The 23,589-nt window shown below is 35.4% G+C and overlaps 2 protein-coding genes across 2 annotated transcripts in view; one reads left to right on the top strand and one right to left on the bottom strand.

Annotated features, from left to right (window-relative positions):
* Nucleotides 1-9,891, top strand: part of LOC138307277 (autophagy-related protein 16-1-like) — a 28,543-nt gene extending 18,652 nt beyond the window's left edge. The window contains exons 6-18 of the mRNA XM_069247930.1: nt 211-301; nt 853-1,013; nt 1,473-1,541; nt 2,086-2,155; nt 2,996-3,101; nt 3,768-3,838; nt 4,595-4,666; nt 5,892-6,012; nt 6,351-6,524; nt 7,088-7,172; nt 7,727-7,774; nt 8,081-8,179; nt 8,695-9,891. Coding sequence (XP_069104031.1) covers nt 211-301; nt 853-1,013; nt 1,473-1,541; nt 2,086-2,155; nt 2,996-3,101; nt 3,768-3,838; nt 4,595-4,666; nt 5,892-6,012; nt 6,351-6,524; nt 7,088-7,172; nt 7,727-7,774; nt 8,081-8,179; nt 8,695-8,788 — 1,261 coding nt within the window. The 3' untranslated portion in view covers nt 8,789-9,891. The remainder of the gene's footprint in view (nt 1-210; nt 302-852; nt 1,014-1,472; nt 1,542-2,085; nt 2,156-2,995; nt 3,102-3,767; nt 3,839-4,594; nt 4,667-5,891; nt 6,013-6,350; nt 6,525-7,087; nt 7,173-7,726; nt 7,775-8,080; nt 8,180-8,694) is intronic.
* Nucleotides 9,892-17,904: 8,013 nt separating this feature from the next.
* On the bottom strand, nt 17,905-23,120 carry LOC138307733 (epithelial-stromal interaction protein 1-like). Its single transcript, XM_069248588.1, has 6 exons — nt 22,784-23,120; nt 21,360-21,418; nt 20,916-21,073; nt 20,185-20,268; nt 19,712-19,785; nt 17,905-18,043 (listed from the first exon to the last, which is right to left on the bottom strand). The coding sequence occupies exons 1-6, from the start codon at nt 23,050-23,052 to the stop codon at nt 17,920-17,922; spliced, it is 768 nt and encodes a 255-aa protein (XP_069104689.1). The 5' UTR covers nt 23,053-23,120; the 3' UTR covers nt 17,905-17,919.
* Between the last annotated feature and the right edge of the window lie 469 nt (nt 23,121-23,589).

Below are 23,589 nucleotides of genomic sequence, written 5' to 3' on the forward strand. Positions count from 1 at the left end.
GAATAGACTTTGTGGTATTTGTTGACCTGGCAATGCTTTAGACTAGATATAAAAACATCCAAGGCTTATATTTCTGCAGATTATAAATGCTATAATAGACGACCCCTCACTGCTAAGAATATAGAGACATATTCCAGCATATATCCAATATGCCTTTGCTGGATGAATGAATATAATTTCTGATGATATATTAACCTTTTTATGTTTAAGACTCAGTGATGCTACTGCCACAGAGTTAGCCATGAAGAATGCAATCAAGAACCTAGAACTTACCATAATGGAGCTGGAGGCAACAAACCAGGTAAGGAGGATGGTTTGTCAAAATTGATGGTGAGATTTGTGTTATATGTCATAACCTATGGTAAAGAGGTTGGTATAAGTCAGAGGCTGTGGATGTAAACTGATAGCATATGTAGCCATCTTTCTTCTGGTACTTTGAACATTTTCGATTCATCATGTAGAGGTACGAAAAAAAAAAAAAAAAAAAAAATATATGAACTGTGCGGAACTAATCAACGTGGGTATAAACTCCCCCGACACAAACCTGATGTGCTTGTTCGGAAGTACATCAACTATTGTAAAATGTATTCTGAGACAGTATTTATTGTGCAATATTTTATGCATATATACAGTGGACAATGGATAATCTGGACACTTACATTTTCAGTCAAAACTGTCCAGATTACAAATTTTACGGACTGCGAAGTGTTCTCTACTTTGCCAATTATCAAATCTGTTCTGATCTAATTTCTGTCCGGATTGTGAGTTTTCTAGACTATCAGTGTCTAAATCATTATGGGTCCACTTTGCATTGTCATTGAGGTGTTGACAATATAGCTTGGTCTGCTTCAGATGTTGAAAGATGAACATCAGGCCTTACAGCTAGCATTTACTGCTCTGGAAGAGAAATATCGTAAAGCACAGGAAGATAATCGCGAGCTGGTGGAACGATGGATGGATCAGAAATCTAAAGATGCAGACAAATTAAATGCAGAAAATGACTATGTTATGAGGTATGGTGCTACAAGATTACAAACTTAAAGATGAATTATTCAATTCTGAAGCAAAAATAAATTTACTGAGGATCATTTATACATGTACATGGAAACTCTGTCTGCTGTTAGAAGAATTTCACAACAGAATTGTAAGGATGCTAAAGCGGTTAAATGTTGTCCTTGGTTTATTTTCGTTACATTCTTGCTTTCACTGAAATCTGCTGGTTCCTAACACCAGCAAAATAAATCTGTATTCAGAAATTCATTGATGTACCAAATAACATAAATGTCCAGTAAAGTCACAAGTAAGAGGATGTGGTGAAGTGCAAAATTTAACCTCCATGAATTTAACATGTATAGAAAATCGCAAAATATTGACTTTTAAAATTGAAATTGCTAATAAATTATTGCATTTAATGTTATTTTCTGTGCAGTATCATTTTTGATAAAAGAAGCTTTGGCTGTTTTCCATTACAGGCGACGACAAGCCAAACTACAAAAAGATTTAGAAGAAGCTGCTAGAGAAAATATCAATGTAGCCGAAAGGTAAGTAGGGCAAGCCAACATTTTATAAGATCTCATAATAATGAGTGATGAAAGTAAAACTTGATGAAATTGTCTAATTTGGATTGTGTATTGTTGCATAATTAACAAAATTAAACACTTATACCACATAAATGATGTAATCACTGGTGGGGATGGAGGTGCAACAGCCTAGGATGTTGAAATCGTAGACATTCTTGATAGAACCGGTCGTGGATCTTGGCAAATACCAAGGCCTCACTAAGATTCCATGTATAAATCATAAAGGAGTGAGTCCAATGATTCTTTTCGAAAAGCTGATGATTGAATAGGAGAGTTGTTTACATGTTTCAGAACAACAATCAATGTATAGTGACCATAACTGATATGTTTGAGTATATGTTAAACTATATTGTTAATATTAAACCAATTTATTTTTAGCAATATGGTTTAGTTTTGTGATTTCATATATACATTCTGTATACAAGCAACAATTAAAAAAAATGCAATTTAAAATCACACAGAGTTGTTGTTAAAAGCTATTCAGATTTAAAATCTTATATTACAGAGGGGCGATGGTGATGGGTACAGCAATATGTTTACAGGCTTCCCTGCCAGAAAGAGCTCAGTATAAATTTGTAAGTATCATACACAAATGGGTACAGCAATATGTTTACCGGCCTCCCTGCCAGAAAAAGCTCAATATAGATCTGTTGCACACTAATGGGATACTAGGATGAGAAATAAGCTCGGCAAATCTACTTCATATATACTACCACTGTTATTGTCTAAATATAACCATTATATAGCCAACCTTTATCTCAAATGAATCCAAATCAGGAAAAAATTAATTTGGATTGAAGTTGTGATGTTTGTCAAGTTGCTCCTTGCATCAGTCAGAACACATAAACAAATAATGTGACCTTGTAAATCTTTATTGTCTAAATATAACCATTATATAGCCAACCTTTATCTCAAATGAATCCAAATCAGGAAAAAATGAATTTGGATTGAAGTTGTTATGTTTGTCAAGTTTCTCCTTGCATCAGTCAGAACACATAAACAAATAGTGTGACCTTGTCTAAATCTATAAAGTGACCTTAATCTATACATAGTATATGACCTTGTAGACCTGCATTGTATAATGTGGTCTTTTAAATCTATAATGTGACCATGTCGATTTATAGTGTGACCTTGTATATCTACATTGTATAATGTGATCTTTAAAATCTGTATGTGACCTTGTCGATTTATAATGTGACCTTGTAAATCTATACAAATGACCTTGTATATCTACATTGTATCGTGTGACCTTGTCGATTTATAATGTGACCTTGTAAATCTATACAAATGACCTTGTATATCTACATTGTATCGTGTGACCTTGTCGATTTATAATGTGACCTTGTAAATCTATACTATATGACCTTGTAGATTTACATTGTATATGTATAGTGTGGTGTCTTCCTTCTCACTAGGATGCACATGAAGGGGAGGTAAATGCTGTGCGATGGAGTCCATCAGGTGCAAAGTTTGCTACGGGTGGTACAGACAGAAAAATCAAACTATGGGAAGTTATAGGTGGTAAGTGTGTACCTAGAAAATGAAACATTCATTCTCCATGATATGGACATAAACTGGAACTATATGCTTATTCAACATTTAGAATTTCAAGCCTATAAATGTGATATTTGGCAAATCAAACCACTCTTTTGCTGTACACTATTGTCAATAGTAACACATGTCGCATTATTTCTCAAGAAAGGTTCTTTCTCCTGTCTGTCAGTCAGTTCTTTTTGAAGTAAATTTCAAGGAATGCATTTTGCTTAAATTTAGTCAAAACATCGTATTAGAAAGGAGTAACAATTTTGCATGAATCTAAATTTACATTGAGAGTTGCTTACAAGGGCAAAATGAGTAATTTCTTTACATCTTAAAAACTTGAAAATTAAAAGGAACAAAAGTATGAATTACTGTAATGTGTCTCCTTGCAATACTGGAAACTTTGCCCATTTTATAGTGCCATTTCACTGGAGCATACCGCTAAAGAAACCAAACATCACACCCATCTTGGGAGACTGCATGCCAGAGCCCAATAGTTTCAAGTCATTTACTTAATATATATTCTTGAAATTTAACAATGTGAGCGGTGGATAGAGAAGCAGATTGATATATCACTCATTAATCAGCACCAAGTTCTTACCGAGGTATCGTCATTATTTGTAATGAAAATCAATTATCTATCGACAGGTAAATGTGAAAGTAAAGGATTCCTAATGGGCAGTAATCAAGGTATAACATCAGTGGACTTCGACCCAGAGGTGAGCAACATTTTCATTTTAATACCTAGATGAAAATGTAAAACAAGCTAAATTATTTTGGTGCTATAAAATTAAAGCGCAGTGTTTTTCCTGCCTATATATTTGGGGCCGAATTCCAATTGTATTTCTTGTTATATTTTCCCAAATCTATGTCTAAATTTCCCAAATCAGTGAGTTGAAGCGTATTTTGTGTGACGAAACAAATTTTTTTGGGAAATTCCAAGTCTGAACATTTTTAGTATACATTCTTACAATGATTCTTAGAGAAGCATAATTGCTTATTTCTACCTTTTCCAAAATTTCCATAAACACTATTAAATTTGTTCCCAATTTCCTACTTTTATCGCACAAAAATTCCCAATTTTCACCAGGTGGCAATTTCCCAAAATACCCAGGAAAAACACTGAAGCGTCAAATTGATTTTGAATAGATCAGTGCATTGGTGAATTCATAGGAATAATGGGACTGATTCACATGTGATACCCGATAACATTTGTGCAGGACTATTGTTTCTATTGGTGATGGAATGACGCTAAAAGATGATATATATATCACGCTAACGTCATCTTGGCGTAAAAATTACAAAGAGTTATGTTTGATGGTGATGTTTGACCTTATGTGGCATTGTTTGATTTTTGTGTGACCTTGCTGATGTTGTTGTGTTTGACCTTATTATATAATCTTGTTTGACCATGTGTGACCTTGTTTGATGTTGATATTGGATCTGATTGACCTTCATACTTGACCTAATTACAGGAGTCCTTGATACTTGGAGCTTCCAATGACTTTGCCAGTCGAGTATGGTCTTTGTCAGATCAGCGACTTCGAGTGAGTTGATATATGTATATTCTGTATTTGCATATTAGAGAGTTATCTGCCCTTACGGGCAGGTATTGATTGTGACGTCATGTGTTTGAGAGCATAGCGTAATACTTTTCGGAGAAAACGACGTGAATTGTGCCCACAAAATAATTACATCACAATGGATACCTACCTTCAAGGGAGCTAACTCTGTAATATGCACTGACGGAATACATTGTGTATATTTCTAATTAACACAAAAAATAATATAAAATTATTCATTTTGCTTTTGGTACATGCGCAATCAGTACTTTTATTTAAGCAATAAACTGTTACCAGATTGGACATACAGTTAATATGAAGCCCATCCGGAAGGAAGATAAATAGAACGGGTGCCATGAATGTTTATCTTTCGGACAGATGGGCTTCATATCAACTGTATCTTCAATCTGGTAACAGTTTCTTACTTATATTTCCATTACGATCATTCAAATTCAAAACTATACACGTATATCCTTTGAATTTCACGCTTGCGCTAGTGTTGACGTCACCAAGTTCAATAAACGGAACAGCTATAGCATCAGCTTCTGAATATAGTTCAACACAAAACGGTTTGAAACAAGCGAACAAATGAAAATTATGCGATGATATTTTTTAATACATGCTATTTTGTCAACATGATGATACTATTAGATTTCATAGGCCGCACAATTTTAAATTGCAATTGTATACATTGTCAGTGAAGCTGCGGAAACATTAAATATTCATACGCTTGACCAGATTGGAGTTCATAGTCTGATATTGCCCATCTGGTTTTACATAGATTAAACGGGAAACTGAAAGTAGAATGGAAATAGTATTCCATATAGGACATAGTGCCACAGAATCTTTTCAGGACACAATTAATTATTTCTATACTTTTTACTTTGAAAGTAAATATATGAAGCTAACTTTTCAATGGTTACAATGGTGTATAATAAATAACTTTTGTAACTGAAGAAAAATACTACTTTGTCTTCTCCTTTTTTTGATAGATTAAAAATACCGTTTGTCAGTGATGGAGCATCTTTAGATTTTGTGTATATTGCTGCAAAATTGTTTTGATCATCGGCAAAGTAGGACTAAATGGTTCAAAATTGTGAAATCAAATATCTGATTTAACGCAAATTTAAGTTGCCTTGAAAATAAGTTGGGTTATAGTATACATACCATAATGTATATATTAATTCATGGTACTGCTCTATCTCCACAGCACACACTAACAGGCCACAGTGGAAAGGTGTTGGCAGCCAAATTCCTCGGAGATTCCAGTAAAGTAGTGTCTGGTAGTCACGACAGAACCCTGAAAATCTGGGATCTTCATAGCAGAGCATGTAAGTGATGTACAAGGTTATAGTCAGTCAAATACCATCATCAGTTGTATGATATATCAATATATACTGTACAGTTGCTGTTATTCATGGAGGATTAACTTTTGCACATCTTTTTGTGGCCCTTGAAAGCGTCATTTATCATGGTACATCCACGAGTTTGACATGTAAAACCATGTCACTGAAAAATTCTTCGAGGCATTATAGTTTGCAAATCCTTTGGGTAAACCTATGACTTAAACGAAAGAATGAATAAGAGCATGAGAATGAATATAAGCAACTGCTATACAGTAGTTCAGTTGTTGACATTTTCAACGATAATTTTTATTTTCCTTCGTTAGGTACCAAGACAATATTTGCTGGGTCAAGTTGTAATGATTTAGTGACGCTCCATGGAACAAATGTGGTGAGTGGCCACTTCGACAAACGAGTGAGATTCTGGGACAGTAGATCGGACAGTAGCACAAACGAGATTCTTCTTCAGGGTAGACTAACATCACTCGATCTTTCGCCAGGTAATTATACCATTGAATGGGTTCGTCTGTGAAAATTGTATTTTCCTCAATACTCCAGGGGTTACTATCACTGTCGTAATTTATACTTTATGGCAATGGCTTTGGATTTGGGCATTACTCTCTGTAATCTTCAAAAGAAGTCTTTGTAGGCTTGTGATTGGTCATCAATTGTTCTCCTGAAATGCATTCATACTATAAATGCGATAGTCCAGGGGTAGATATATTGTCAATGATAGTAACTCTTGAAGTATTGAGGATGTGTGTACATATGAACTATCTCCCCGGTATCCTAATGACCAGACCAGGTAGATATCCAGATGTATTACAACACTAGGTATCATTTTGTTTATCCTGAACATATACTTGTAAACTGCTTTGAGAACAAAGTAAAACTTCAAATTGTCAGGGGCTTTGAGTTTAGTGCCCATGAATATATTTGGGACCAACAAAATACTTAGATCTTCCAGTTTTTACGAGTGTTAGTTGACATTTAGGTTCATATTACAATGTAAATGTATTTTAAGAAAATATTTATGATTAATACAAATATATTTTATTTACAGACCGAAGTTCTCTGCTGTGTAGCACGCGAGACGACACACTTAAAGTCATTGATCTACGTATGAACCAAGTTTCCAAAACTTTATAGTAAGTAAAACAAACCAAATGGATATCACTAGTGTAAATCATGTTTTACAACAAATTCTTTGTTATAATATGGTGATTTTCATTCCTCCCCATCAAGGTTCCTCCTATATGATGTCTGGTACATGTATAAAACCACTTATAACAAAATAATTCTGTTGGTCAACAGGTTCATAATATCAATGTTTTACTGTACATTTGTTCAACTTTTACTGGCTAGCAAAAAAGATATCGTTAATCATCTAGGATAATATGGATTTTTTTTTCAAAACATAACATATACGTACCGGTATAAATATTCTGTCTTTGGACATTACAGAGTAACCTCTTGTGACATCATTATTTTCTGAATGCAACTCACATCATTTTCTCTAAAAAGTATGGTGTTATCCTTTGAAATATATGACGTCTCAATCAATACCTACGTGCAAGGGGGATAATCAATAATATGCAAATACGGAATATGAATAATTTGATGATATCCTAGATGTTAAAGCATATCTCTGTAATCACAGTGTCTGCTAGGGATAAAATGTTAACCTGTTATGTATTTACAGTGCAGAAGACTTCAAAGTGGGCTGTGATTGGTCGAGAGCTGTTTTCAGGTAAATTTCCGTATTTACTTTATTGGATTATTTAAAAAAGAAGAAGTAGAAATTAAATAAAACAAGTATCAATGAAAATTGTTCATTTGAGAAATTCACTGGATATGATATTTAACAAATTGAGACTTCGAATCCTGATTGTACTAGCCCTGTGTTCTTTCATAACATTCATAACAGATTGATGTATTGTGTAAGTTAAGTGTCACTTGAAAAGTTATATGTGTAAGTTATATATTGTATATTCCAGTCCTGATGGTAACTTGTTTTGTGTATATAAATATGTATGTTGTATATTGAACTTTCCAGTCCTGATGGTAACTACGCCCTCGCAGGGTCCAATGACGGAGCGCTGTTCATCTGGAACCTTTCTAAAAGTAAAGTGGAGAAAGTCCTCAAAGAACACAAGTGAGTAGACTGGTATTGATTATGTGTTGTTACTGATTGATAAGATTTCATTTTCTGGGTCAAATCAAACTTAAGTATGATGTAAAAATGTGTCATATTAAGGACATAGAATGGGTTAAAATCTCTAAACAATTGGCATGTTATCTTTATTAAAGTATAGATAGCTTTGCTAGAAATGTTTTGTATGAGCTGTTTGTACCGAAATGGCAGCTCCACATATTGCATACCATGTAAAACTGCTAGCTTTCAAGGTCATTATAGTGTTAGCTTTCATAATGATCAGACTATTAGATTCCAAGGTCATACCAGACTGATAGATTTCAAGGACATCAGGCTAATATATTTCAAGGTCATGCTAAGGACAACTAGAAAAAAACATGATTATCAGACAATATGCTTTGTTAATGACAACAGCACTTTCAGTAGTATAAACTTCATTTTGTAATGTGACAATTTTGAAGTTATTTTGTATAGATGCACAGTACAATACAGGTTTTCTCTCTCTTTGTTTTCAGCCATGCTGTGATTGCCTGTTCCTGGCATCCTGTAGGATCATACGTTCTCAGCGGGGAGAGACAGAAGAAAGTAGTGTTATGGTCCGATCTTTGAATGACTGAGCAAGGAGATATGGAAGGAAGTTGTGATGCGATCCGATCTTTGAATGATTAAGCAAGGAGATATGAAAGGAAGTTGTGATGTGATCCGATCTTTGAATGATTGAGCAAGGAGATATGGAAGTAAGTTGTGACATGGTTCAATCTTTAGGTAAATCAGCATGGAGAGACAGAATCAAGTTATACTAAAATCTGATCTTCAAACAGCTGAGAAAGGAGGGATGGAAGAAAGTGGTTGTTTTTTTTATATCTTTAAATGACTCACCAAAGAGAGACAGAACAAAGATCTGCTAAGACCCGATCTCTGAACAACTGAGAAAGAAATCAAAGATAGAAGAAAGAAGAGATGGAGGAAATTTGTTTTCCGATCTTTAAATGACTTCTGCATGGAGAGAATAAAAAAAGATGTGATAAGATCTAATGTCTAAACAACTAAAAAAGGGAGTCGAAGATGGAAGAAAGTTGATGTTTTCACATCTTTAAATGACTTCTGCATGGAGAGAATGAAGAAAGATGTGCAAAGACCCAATGTCTAAACAACTAAGAAAGGGATTCGAAGATGGAAGATATTTGTTGTTTTTTTTATCTTTTATTGACTCAGCATGGAATAGAGAGAAAGAATAAAGATATGATATCATAAGATCTTATCTTTAAACAGAATACAGATGTGATAAGGTCTTACCTTCAAACAACTAAGAAAGAAAGGACAGAAGAAAGTTGTGTTGTGGTGTGATCTTTTTAAAGTAAATTGGCATGGTGAGACAGGGTAAAGTTCTGCTTAGATCTATAAATTTTTAAACATCTTAGAAAGAAAAGATGGAAGATATTTGTTGTTTTCCTACCTTTAAATGACTTTTGCATGGAGAGGATAAATAAAGATGTGATAAGATCCGATCTTCAAACGCCTAAGAAAGAAGGGATGAAAGATACATATAATAGTGCTATGGTCTGATCTTAAAAGAACTTATTCCAGTTTGAAAGGACAAAGAAGGTGGGATGTAAAAGTTGTATTCTGATAGAATAGAACACGGAGCTCAAGATGAAAACCAAATTATTTATTGAATAGATTATGATTGTAATTAAATGTGATTATAACGAGTTAAGATATCTATTATTTTTTTAATCTTCACTCATCAGATTTAGACTTTACAAGTCACTTATGAGTGTACGAGGAGTGATACAAGAAGATGCTCTGATCAATACCAAGACTACTCTTGTGTCCATGTCTGGGAGCTGAATGAGCATAACCCATACCGATTGGAAAGGATCGAAAATACTTGCCCAAGGGGGTAAAGTCGTGACTAGCATTTGGCCGACTGAGTCCCCAAACAAACTTTCTTTTGCGGCTATCAAATTTGCAATTTTCATTTCATAACAAGTTCACAAAAACTAAAATTCGCAAATTGCAAAATTGAATGGAAATTCCTATCAATAAATTTGACGTAGATGACAGTTTGCGGATATAACGTGGCAAATTTACTTGCATCAAATTTATGAAAATAAATTGTGTGCAAAAGAAAGTTGGTTTACAGCACATAGTGGAATGGTGACCATGGCAACCAAAATTTTGGTAAAAAAAACCAAAAACAAAAACTTTTGTCATCAATAAATATTTCACATATTCAGTATCACATTAAAAAGTGGGAATTCATTAAATTAAATGTAACAACAATACAATATACATAATTAATCTAGTTTAATCAATAAAGAGGGATCTTTTCCCTGCTTTTCAAACTTTTACTACATACTATATATGAACCTTGAGAAAGATCTTTTCAGTACTTTCTGAGATATGTAGCAGTAACAAACTTCAATTATCAAAATTCAAGATGGCTACCTGTCGATCATCTTGCTGACCGATCTGTCCCAAAATGCAATATGCATAACTAGGGTCGTAGGGGAACCTACATATAAAAATTGAGAAAGATTCCTTCAGTACTTTCTGGGAAATAGTGTTAACAAACTTTAACTATCAAAATCCAAGATGGCCGCCAGTCGGCTATCTTGTTGACCGATCACTCCCAAAATGCAATATGCACAACTAGGGTTCAAGGGGAACATGCATATGAAATTTGAGAGAGATCCCTTCAGTACTTTCTGAGAAATAGCGGTAACAAACTTTAACTATCAAAATCCAAGATGGCCGTCAGTCGGTCGGCCATCTTGTTGACTGATTGGTCCCAAAATGCAATATGCACAACTAGGGCCCTAGGGGAACCTACATATGAAATTTGAGAAAGATCCCTTCAGTACTTTCTGAGAAATAGCGGTAACAAACTTTAACTATCAAAATCCAAGATGGCCGCCGGTCGGCCATCATTGTTGACCGATTGGTCCCAAAATGCAATATGCACAACTAGGGCCCTTGGAGAACCAACATATGATATTTGAGAAAGATCCCTTAAGTACTTTCTGAGAAATAGCGGTAACAAACTTTAACTATCAAAATCCAAGATGGCCGCCAGTCGGCCATCTTGTTTGACCGATCTGTCCCAAAATGCAATATGCACAACTAGGGCCCTAGGAGAACCAACATATGAAATTTGAGAAAGATCCCTTCAAAACTTTCTGAGAAATAGCGGTAACAAACTTTAACTATCAAAATCCAAGATGGCCGCCAGTCGACCATTTTGTTGACCGATCTGTCCCAAAATGCAATATGCACAACTAGGGCCCTAGGAGAACCAACATATGAAATTTGAGAAAGATCCCTTCATAACTTTCTGAGAAATAGCGGTAACAAACTTTAACTATCAAAATCCAAGATGGCCGCCAGTGTCGGCCATCTTGTTGACCGATTTACATGTCCCAAAAGCAATATGCACAACTAGGGCCCTAGGAGATTGTACATGTGAATGTTTGAGAAAGATCCCTTCAATTTTTACTGAGAAATAGTATGAGGTATATACAAACATGTAGGTTAGCTTCCAACTATATAAATTGTACATGTATGAGAGCTACCCAATCTATATACATTGTACAGTATGAGAACTACCCATATCTATAAACATGTACATTGTACATGTGTGAAAGCTACCCATATAGGGATTGGATTTCGTTTTTATGTTAACCATGCTTGTATGGAGCAATTCCTCTAAGAATATATTCTATGGGGCGCGTTAGCGCCCCATATTGAATATATTCTTAGAGGAATTGCTCCATACAAGCATGGTTAACATAAAAACGAAATCCAATCCCTATATTTACACTCACACGACTTTTTATTTATATTTTATGCAATAAAATCGTCATTTGAAAGTGACGTAATTATTCAATAAAAGTCGGTCAAAAGTGGGAGGAGCTTACTCAATTGAACAGCGAAATGATGACGCTTCACGTAAGGTAGAATTATTAATCCGCGACGACAAAAAAGTTCAATATTTTAGTGTAAAATAAACATGACAAACAAAGTAAATTTCAGAGATAATTTTATTTAATCAGATCAGAACTTTAAATATATATTCAATTTTGCTAAAAGTTAATATATAGCGTAATAACATAAAGAATTTGTACACGGCAACATGTGTGAACTCGGTGACCGTTATTGTGCAGCGAGGCGAAGCTGACGCACGCTTACACACTTTAGTTTGTCGAAGTTGTGAAAACACCGATTTTCAAGTAGCTCAATGTGTTTGAGATGTCGTCTGACTTGACGATATTACATCCTTGGGAGCCATGTGATTATATGATCTACGCTTAGATCCATATCGCCATCGATAGATGAAACGAATTCACTTGTGTTCGATGGATACAATGTATTTGTGGTGACGCGGAACTGTCAAAACGTGGATTATTAGCGGTGCATGTTTTATAATACACATGATTAAATACTCAAAGAACAAAGACAAGAGGATATGTTTATAACTGACCTCTATCAGAGGGTCTCACATCCGTCCACCCCAAAGGCTCGATCGTAGGACGAACATAGGCACAGAGGTAATGTTTACATTTGACACCCATCATTTTAAAACAAAAATGAAAGCACGTCGCCCCGGTCGGGATATTTTTCCGTTTCTTTATACAATTGTTAATTTAAAAATTGTTTGAATCATATATAAATATAAAACATGTATATATTGTTTACATTTTTTCCAAATTTCTATGAAAAACAACAATATACACGTAATGTTTCGTCAAAATGTAAACAAAGCCATGTGTTTCTTTTAAAAAAAGTAGTCCTTTTACGTTGCACAGAACATTTCCTTACGCAAGTTCAAAGTTCAATGTTACCATGCAGTTATGGTAAACAAAATCGGCTAGTATTAGCGTATAGTGACAAAGCCTAGCAAGTGTAAATATATCTATATACATGTACATTGTACATGTGTGAGAGCTACCCACATCTATATACATTGTACATGTTTGATAGCTACCCACATCTATATACATTGTACATGTTTGATAGCTACCCAAATATATATACATTGTACATGTTTGATAGCTACCCACATCTATATACATTGTACATGTTTGATAGCTACCCACATCTATATACATTGTACATGTATGATAGCTACCGACATCTATATACATTGTACATGTATGTTAGCTACCCACATCTATATACATTGTACATGTATGAGAGCTACCCACATATAATACATTGTACATGTATGAGAGCTACCCACATCTATATACATTGTACATGTATGATAGCTACCAACATCTATATACATTGTACATGTATGATAGCTACCCACATCTATATACATTGTACATGTATGTGAGCTACCCACATCTATATACATTGTACATGTATGAGAGCTACCTACATCTATATACATTGTACATGTATGAGAGCTACCCACATCTATATACATTGTACATGTATGAGAGCTACCCACATCTATATACATTGAACATGTATGAGAGCTATCCACATCTATATACATTGTACATGTATGAGAGCTACCCACATCTATATAAATTGTACATGTATGAGAGCTACCCACATCTATATACATTGTACATGTATGAGAGCTACCCACTTCTTTATACATTGTACATTGTACATGTATGAGAGCTACCCACATCTATATACATTGTACATGTATGAGAGCTATCCACATCTATATAAATTGTACATGTATGAGAGCTACCCACTTCTTTATACATTGTACATTGTACATGTATGAGAGCTATCCACATCTATATACATTGTACATGTATGAGAGCTACCCACATCTATATACATTGTACATGTATGAGAGCTACCCACATCTATATACATTGTACATGTATGAGAGCTACCCACATCTATATACATTGAACATGTATGAGAGCTATCCACATATATATACATTGTACATGTATGAGAGCTACCCACATCTATATAAATTGTACATGTATGAGAGCTACCCACATCTATATACATTGTACATGTATGAGAGCTACCCACTTCTTTATACATTGTACATGTATGAGAGCTACCCACATCTGTATACATTGTACATGTATGAGAGCTACCCATATCTATACAAATTGTTCATGTATGAGAGCTACCCACTTCTTTATACATTGTACATTGTACATGTATGAGAGCTACCCACATCTATATACATTGTACAGGTATGAGAGCTACCCACATCTATATAAATTGTACATGTATGAGAGCTACCCACTTCTTTATACATTGTACATTGTACATGTATGAGAGCTATCCACATCTGTATACATTGTACATGTATGAGAGCTACCCACATCCATATACATTGTACATGTATGAGAGCTACCCACATCTATATACATTGTACATGTATGAGAGCTACCCACATCTATATACATTGTACATGTATGAGAGCTACCCACATCTATATACATTGTACATGTATGAGAGCTACCCACATCTATATAAATTGTACATGTATGAGAGCTACCCACATCTATATACATTGTACATGTATGAGAGCTACCCACTTCTTTATACATTGTACATTGTACATGTATGAGAGCTACCCACATCTGTATACATTGTACATGTATGAGAGCTACCCACATCTATACAAATTGTTCCTGTATGAGAGCTACCCACTTCTTTTATACATTGTACATTGTACATGTATGAGAGCTACCCACATGTATATACATTGTACATGTATGAGAGCTACCCACATCTATATAAATTGTACATGTATGAGAGCTACCCACTTCTTTATACATTGTACATTGTACATGTATGAGAGCTACCCACATCTATATACATTTTACATGTATGAGAGCTACCCACATCTATATACATTGTACATGTATGAGAGCTACCCACATCTATATAAATTGTACATGTATGAGAGCTACCCACATCTTTATACATTGTACATGTATGAGAACTACCCACATCTATATAAATTGTACATGTATGAGAGCTACCCACATCTATATACATTGTACATGTATGAGAGCTACCCACATCTATATACATTGTACATGTATGAGAGCTACCCACATCTATATACATTGTACATGTATGAGAGCTACCCACATCTATATAAATTGTACATGTATGAGAGCTACCCACATCTATATACATTGTACATGTATGAGAGCTACCCACATCTATATAAATTGTACATGTATGAGAGCTACCCACATCTATATACATTGTACATGTATGAGAGCTACCCACTTCTTATATACATTGTACATTGTACATGTATGAGAGCTACCCACATCTATATACATTGTACATGTATGAGAGCTACCCACATCTATATAAATTGTACATGTATGAGAGCTACCCACTTCTTTATACATTGTACATTGTACATGTATGAGAGCTATCCACATCTATATACATTGTACATGTATGAGAGCTACCCACATCTATATACATTGTACATGTATGAGAGCTACCCACATCTATATACATTGTACATGTATGAGAGCTACCCACATCTATATACATTGTACATGTATGAGAGCTAGCTATCCACATCTATATACATTGTACATGCATGTATGAGAGCTACCCACATCTATATAAATTGTACATGTATGAGAGCTACCCACATCTATATACATTGTACATGTATGAGAGCTACCCACTTCTTTATACATTGTACATGTATGAGAGCTACCCACATCTGTATACATTGTACATGTATGAGAGCTACCCATATCTATACAAATTGTTCATGTATGAGAGCTACCCACTTCTTTATACATTGTACATTGTACATGTATGAGAGCTACCCACATCTATATACATTGTACAGGTATGAGAGCTACCCACATCTATATAAATTGTACATGTATGAGAGCTACCCACTTCTTTATACATTGTACATTGTACATGTATGAGAGCTATCCACATCTGTATACATTGTACATGTATGAGAGCTACCCACATCCATATACATTGTACATGTATGAGAGCTACCCACATCTATATACATTGTACATGTATGAGAGCTACCCACATCTATATAAATTGTACATGTATGAGAGCTACCCACATCTATATACATTGTACATGTATGAGAGCTACCCACATCTATATAAATTGTACATGTATGAGAGCTACCCACATCTATATACATTGTACATGTATGAGAGCTACCCACTTCTTTATACATTGTACATTGTACATGTATGAGAGCTACCCACATCTGTATACATTGTACATGTATGAGAGCTACCCACATCTATACAAATTGTTCCTGTATGAGAGCTACCCACTTCTTTATACATTGTACATTGTACATGTATGAGAGCTACCCACATCTATATACATTGTACATGTATGAGAGCTACCCACATCTATATAAATTGTACATGTATGAGAGCTACCCACTTCTTTATACATTGTACATTGTACATGTATGAGAGCTACCCACATCTATATACATTGTACATGTATGAGAGCTACCCACATCTATATACATTGTACATGTATGAGAGCTACCCACATCTATATACATTGTACATGTATGATAGCTACCCACATCTTTATACATTGTACATGTATGAGAGCTACCCACATCTATATACATTGTACATGTATGAGAGCTACCCACATCTATATACATTGTACATGTATGAGAGCTACCCACATCTATATACATTGTACATGTATGAGAGCTACCCACATCTATATACATTGTACATGTATGAGAGCTACCCACATCTATATAAATTGTACATGTATGAGAGCTACCCACATCTATATACATTGTACATGCATGAGAACTACCCACATCTATATAAATTGTACATGTATGAGAGCTACCCACATCTATATACATTGTACATGTATGAGAGCTACCCACTTCTTTATACATTGTACATTGTACATGTATGAGAGCTACCCACATCTGTATACATTGTACATGTATGAGAGCTACCCACATCTATACAAATTGTTCCTGTATGAGAGCTACCCACTTCTTTATACATTGTACATTGTACATGTATGAGAGCTACCCACATGTATATACATTGTACATGTATGAGAGCTACCCACATCTATATAAATTGTACATGTATGAGAGCTACCCACTTCTTTATACATTGTACATTGTACATGTATGAGAGCTACCCACATCTATATACATTGTACATGTATGAGAGCTACCCACATTGTTATACATTGTACATGTATGAGAGCTACCCACATCTATATAAATTGTACATGTATGAGAGCTACCCACATCCATATACATTGTACATGTATGAGAGCTACCCACATCTATATACATTGTACATGTATGAGAGCTACCCACATCTATATACATTGTACATGTATGAGAGCTACCCACATCTATATACATTGTACATGTATGAGAGCTACCCACATCCATATAAATTGTACATGTATGAGAGCTACCCACATCTATATACATTGTACATGTATGAGAGCTACCCACTTCTTTATACATTGTACATTGTACATGTATGAGAGCTACCCGCATCTATATACATTGTACATGTATGAGAGCTACCCACATCTTCATACATTGTACATGTATGAGAGCTACCCACATCTATATACATTGTACATGTATGATAGCTACCAAAAGCAGCAAACTTATAAAAAATTCCCCAATTTCTTCCTAGTTATAAACTAGAAGTTGTTTAATGGAGATGTTGGCCTATGTAACCCCTGTGACCTTAAATGAAGGTCAAGTTCATTCATTTAAACAAACTTGGATGCTGTGAGGCAAGTGATGTAAAAATAACATTAATTTTACCTGTTGATGACACACCTGGCTGTCTACTCTGTCCTTCCAATCTTCTCAGGAACTCCTCATTTTTCCTGAAAATATGACAATTTTGAATTTACTAATACTCAAACACCACAAATTATCATCTTTGGGGACTACAGTGGTGAAATGTCAGACACCTAAACTACCAAGTCAAAAGGCCCAAACATAATAAAATATGGGACTGAAGGTGGGAGGAAAGATATTGGCAGACAACTGATACACGTCACTTGGTCATCATGATCGACAAGAGGGGTGGGGTTAGTAGTTGGAAGAATTTCAGACATTTTAGTATTCTTTACCACTTGGCTTCCATAGCCACTTTTTAGCTCACCTGGCCCGAAGGGCCGGTGAGCTTATGTCATGGCGCGGCGTCCGTCGTCCGTCGTCCGTCCGTCGTCCGTCCGTCAACATTTCCTTTAAATCCCTACTAGTCATAGAGTTCTGCATGGATTGTAACCAAATTTGGCCACAAACATCCTTGGGGGAGGGGGAACAGAACTTGTATAAATTTTGGCTCTGACCCCCCGGGGGCAGGAGGGACGGGGCCCAATAGGGGAAATAAAGGTAATCCTATAAATCGCTACTTGTCCTAGAGTTCTGCATGGATTGTAACCAAATTTGGCCACAAACATCCTTGGGGGAGGGGGAACAGAACTTGTATAAATTTAGGCTCTGACCCCCCAGGGGCAGGAGGGGCGGGGCCCAATAGGGGAAATAGAGGTAAATCCTTTAAATCGCTACTAGTAATAGAGTTCTGCATGGAATGTAACCAAATTTGGCCAGAAATATCGTTTGGAGAATAAGAACTGAGTTTGTATAAATTTTGGATCTGGTTCCTGAGGGACAGGAGGGATGGGGCCCAATAAGGGAATTATAGGTAAATCCTATCAATCGGTACTTGTCCTAGAGTTCTGCATGGATTGTAACCAAATTTGGCCATAAACATCCTTGAGGGAAGGGGAACAGAACATGTAGGAATTTTGGCTCTGGCCCCCGTGGGGGCAGGAGGGGCGTGGCCCAATAGGGGAAAAAATAACCAAATTTGGCCACAAACATCCTTTGGGGCAGGAGAACGGAACTTGTATAAATTTTGGCTCTGATCCTCCAGGGACAGGAGGGGGGGCCCAATAGGGGAAATAGAGGTAAATTCTGTAAATCGCTACTTGTCCTAGAGTTCTTCATGGATTGTAACCAAATTTGGCCACAAACATCCTTTGGGAAAGGGGAACAGAACTTGTATAAATTTTGGCTCTGATCCCCACGGGGGCAGGAGGGGCGGGGCCCAATAGGGGAAATAGAGGTAAATCCTTTAAATCGCTACTAGTCATAGAGTTCTGAATAGAATGTAACCAAATTTGGCCATAAACATCCTTGGGGGAAGGGAAACAGAACTTGTATAAATTTTAGCTCTGACCCCCTGGGGGCAGGACGGGTGGGGCCCAATTGGGGATTTTGAGGTTAATATTTAAATTTCGTCAGAAAAGAAACAATGAACCTGTATTCAGAACATTACTTGGCATTACAAACCAGGTGAGCGATACAGGCCCTCTGGGCCTCTTGTTTCTATTTGAAATAACAGTGGCTCAATATAACACACATCAAATGCTATAAGTTTGCTCAATATAACACACATCAAATGCTATTTTTCATTTAAAGTACTAACCCATTCTGTTATAAAACAACATGAAAAGATTTCTGTTAAAAAAATTCACATTTACCTTCTCCTGTCTTCATCATATTTCATTTGATTCTGTGAATGTTGAGTTGCCTCCCTTTGTTTATTATTCTCTGCCTAGAAATAAAGAACTGGATGCCTAGACAACATACACGTTCATGACAGCTAGCCTGTATATAGATATGGTAGTTTTAATGAAATCCACGAAACAGTGAAATTATCGATACTAGAGTTTTTACAATGATAGCCTATTATAGGGAAGTACATCGGATCTTAACACAAATCACTCACAATATACATTATGAGGCAAAATCGTTCTAATTTTCCACCAATGTAATTTCATAAGTTTCATATACATGTATATACACAGTCCAAACACAAGTCATTACATGTAAGTACAGAGTTATATATAGCGGGCTTTGAGAACAAATATTGAATGTTTAGCAGTGCCCAGTTTCACAAACATTTCTTAACATTAAGGAATTCTTCAACTTCAAAGTCCACATTTAATTTTACCTTCATTCGCTGTTGGATTTTCTTTTTCTCATATTCTGTTTCCTCTCTCTGTTTCCTTTCATCTTTATATTGCTGCTGTTTTTGCTGTGTAATAATAAACATACAAATCAAATATAGCACAGATAAGTATTATGGAAATTAACAAAAAAACATGACGTATCAGTCAACTGATAACTTAATTTTACCACAGGTCTGAGTCTGGAAGTGTACTGTGTTGTAGAGTATGAACTACAGCTAGAATTCCTGTGTTTAGCACAAGTTTGTAACAAAAATGAGAATAACTAGTGTCGAGAGGTTCCATTAATTAATCTTACCATTTAAAACATGTACTTGATTGCTGTATTGCCCAAATTCAGCTCCAAAACAGAATTTATGTTACGAGTTAAACTAGGTATGAAGTGATACCCTAAATTGTTATCAATGCAAGCAGTACAGTGGACCCTCGATAATCCTAACACTTGCATCCCCAGTCAGGCAATCTTTTCATATTGTAAATTTTCATAGTCAGAAATTAAATCTGTTCCTTGATATTTCTATATAGATTGTAAGTTTCCTGGACTATCGACATACCGATTGTTGCGGGTCCACAAAAGTAGCCTAATACTTGATTGGTTGATTATGCTTAATACAATATTGTAAAAGATAAATAAGTTTTTCAATCTTTCATCAATACTCTTATTTGCAGTAAAATGTTTTCAAAACAAATAAATAAATACAATTAATGTATGTACCAGTCTGTCAACCTTCCCAAATCTGTTCCCATCAATCATCCTCTGTCGCGATTCGGCCATCGTCATCTGACCGCCCCCTGGTGTTCCAACATAGCTGACATGGCCGAGCTTTTGTTGCTGTTTGTGGGTATTGTACTGGTCAAGTCCACGTTTTGCCTCTGTAAAATTAACAAACACATCAGATCTCAATTGTGTTTTTCTTTAAGACATTGAAGTTTCTGTTGAGCAGATGTTCAATGTCATATCAAACAAAGAAAATTTCAAATTTAAAAACTATTGATTCAACAAAATAGATTTTAATCTTTAAAAGCTAAGACAAAGTAAAAGATAAGTTGGATGAAATACATGGAAAGATGAATTCATTCGTTTTCAAGCCACCACTAGCTGACATGACAATAGTTCAGACAGCTATATGAATTAATAAGTATTTTTTTATAATCTTACGTTCATTCACAGCTTGTCGTTTTTTCTCATTTGGTGTTATCATCGTGAATCCTCCCTGGCTGATGAAACAAAAGTATTACAGTTCTAGATATACACATGTATATTGATAGTATTGAACATCCAATGAGATTGGTACTCCACAGTACAGTAATAAGAGATATGAGTATTTAATGTGAGTCACTTATAGTCAAGAACAGTTCAAAATCCACCAATATCTATGAAATGTACATGTCAAACATGTGTAATGCGATTGGACTGGGTCAATCATCGGTAACCAGGTAGCTCAGCGGTAGAGGATTTGGCTAGTGTTTAGAGGTCCCATATGTTTGAATCCTGGTCTGGCCGCTACATTTTCTCCTCTCCTGTTACATATGTTTAACATCATATTTCAAAATTATAATTATTTTAATCAAATTATTAATTGACTAATTCTGATAACATCATTTAAGCAAGAACAAACGTGGACACTTGATCACAGTCTTCCAGATATTTCAATAGATGTGTTCTGATCCACTTTGGATAGCATTCAAATTTGGGTAGGTAGGCTAACTTACTTAACATTAAGCAAATTGTTTAACTTAAATTGTACAACATGTCATTTAAATGTAATAAAATCATAGACAAGGGTAGTATTAATTCAGCTGTTACCAGTCAAGTACAGTCATGGAAATTGATGTCTACTTTCACTTCCGTTTTAGATACATTGCATGACTGTCAGTCATTCACAATTAATCTATTGATGTCAGAGAGAGCCTGTATGATCAGCAAGGATTTATAAGTGAGAAAGATTTGTCACTGTCTCTTTACACTACTAAACACCACGTGAGATGCCTATGAAAAGGAAAAAAACGTTTATCTCAACAAATAATTGTCTTATCGAGTCAAACGAAACACAAATTTAAAGTTGATTAAATTTCACAACATTTATTACTTGCTTTATGACGGAAGATTTAGAAGATATATCTTAAATTTTCCTTAAAAATAATACGAGAGCTCATGAAATGACATCCCACTTCAGAAAGTAAGACGGTAATCCTCGCACTCTCAAGCTATATCAAAGACTGCACCGGTGGATATCAAAGGAAAATCAGTCGTCATACATCGTCATGGTCAGTGCACAAACACAAAAGCACCTGCGTTGTACATCCCCAAGACCCAGTGTGACTTATCGTTCTCATATACGTCCTTGATGATCAGTAAAAAGTGATTACATCTACAAGTATTTGAATTCTATTGTTATCAAGATTAGTATATCAATTACATAGGACTGGTTTCTACACATAAGATTAATTCACAGGCAATTCCCAAAGTACATAAGGAAATAAACAAAAACGACAAACCTCTTGGAAAAAATCTACTTTCACTTTACAGATGATCGAATTACTGACAGCTAGTACATTTCTCATTGAAACAAATCAGCTTACTATGACATTCGTTGTTCCTGGGATGGTGGATCACTCTGTTCCGATGACGTATTTTGGGTATCCATTCCTCTTACGGATGAAGCTCCACCACGTCCGTGTGTGGTTGCCCCCCGTCCTCTTCCTCTGGCACCACCTGCAGCAGGCGGAGCACGAGTTGGTGAAGTTTCCCTATTTACAGGTCTAGGTCTATCAGTTGTCTGGTTTGTCTGTCTTGCTCCTCGTCCTCGGGCGTAAGACGTTGATGGTTTACTTGTGAATGTTTTACTCATTTTGGTTTTCCAGGTGCCTTGAACTTTTACTTTCTTTTTGACGTGTTACTAAGAATGGACCGACCGGAAGTAAACATTTCATTACGCCCTCTAGCGGTAGCAATGCAAGAGGTCCAACAGGCCTGTCTATGACATTTGCCATTTACAGTATTCCACCCAGTACGCATAAAAGGGGCAAAAAAATATGAAAATATTATTAACAGACACCAAATTTAAATTAAATGCTGACTAAAGATATGATTTATTAGCAAAAAAAATATTTCTTTTTGCAAACTTATTTATGGCTTTTCATTATAACTTTGTGCAATAGTAGTTATCTATTTAGCTCCCTGTTGGTTTTTTTTTTTTCATTTTTAAGTACCCAAGGTTCAAAATGGCTTCCTGATAGGGATGAGGCATCAAGGATTTATCTATTTCCTAATGGCCAGAATATGGTAGGACTTAGCTAGTCTGCCTTACCACACTGATTTTTTTTTGTATGGTTATTCCAACAGATCTCGAAAACTTTGTATTGAAAAAATTCTTGGTCTTTCAGAT

This window comes from Argopecten irradians, chromosome 14, assembly GCF_041381155.1.
Source record: "Argopecten irradians isolate NY chromosome 14, Ai_NY, whole genome shotgun sequence".
NCBI lineage: Eukaryota > Metazoa > Mollusca > Bivalvia > Pectinida > Pectinidae > Argopecten > Argopecten irradians.

Excerpts from the sequence above, each read along its gene's own strand:
- LOC138307733 (XM_069248588.1), bottom strand. The coding sequence starts at position 23,052 with ATGAGTAAAACATTCACAAGTAAACCATCAACGTCTTACGCCCGAGGA. Across the intron at positions 19,786-20,184 it reads AAATCCAACAGCGAATGAAG|GCAGAGAATAATAAACAAAG; the intron begins GTAAAATTAAAT and ends CTTTATTTCTAG. Across the intron at positions 18,044-19,711 it reads TATGATGAAGACAGGAGAAG|GAAAAATGAGGAGTTCCTGA; the intron begins GTAAATGTGAAT and ends TCATATTTTCAG.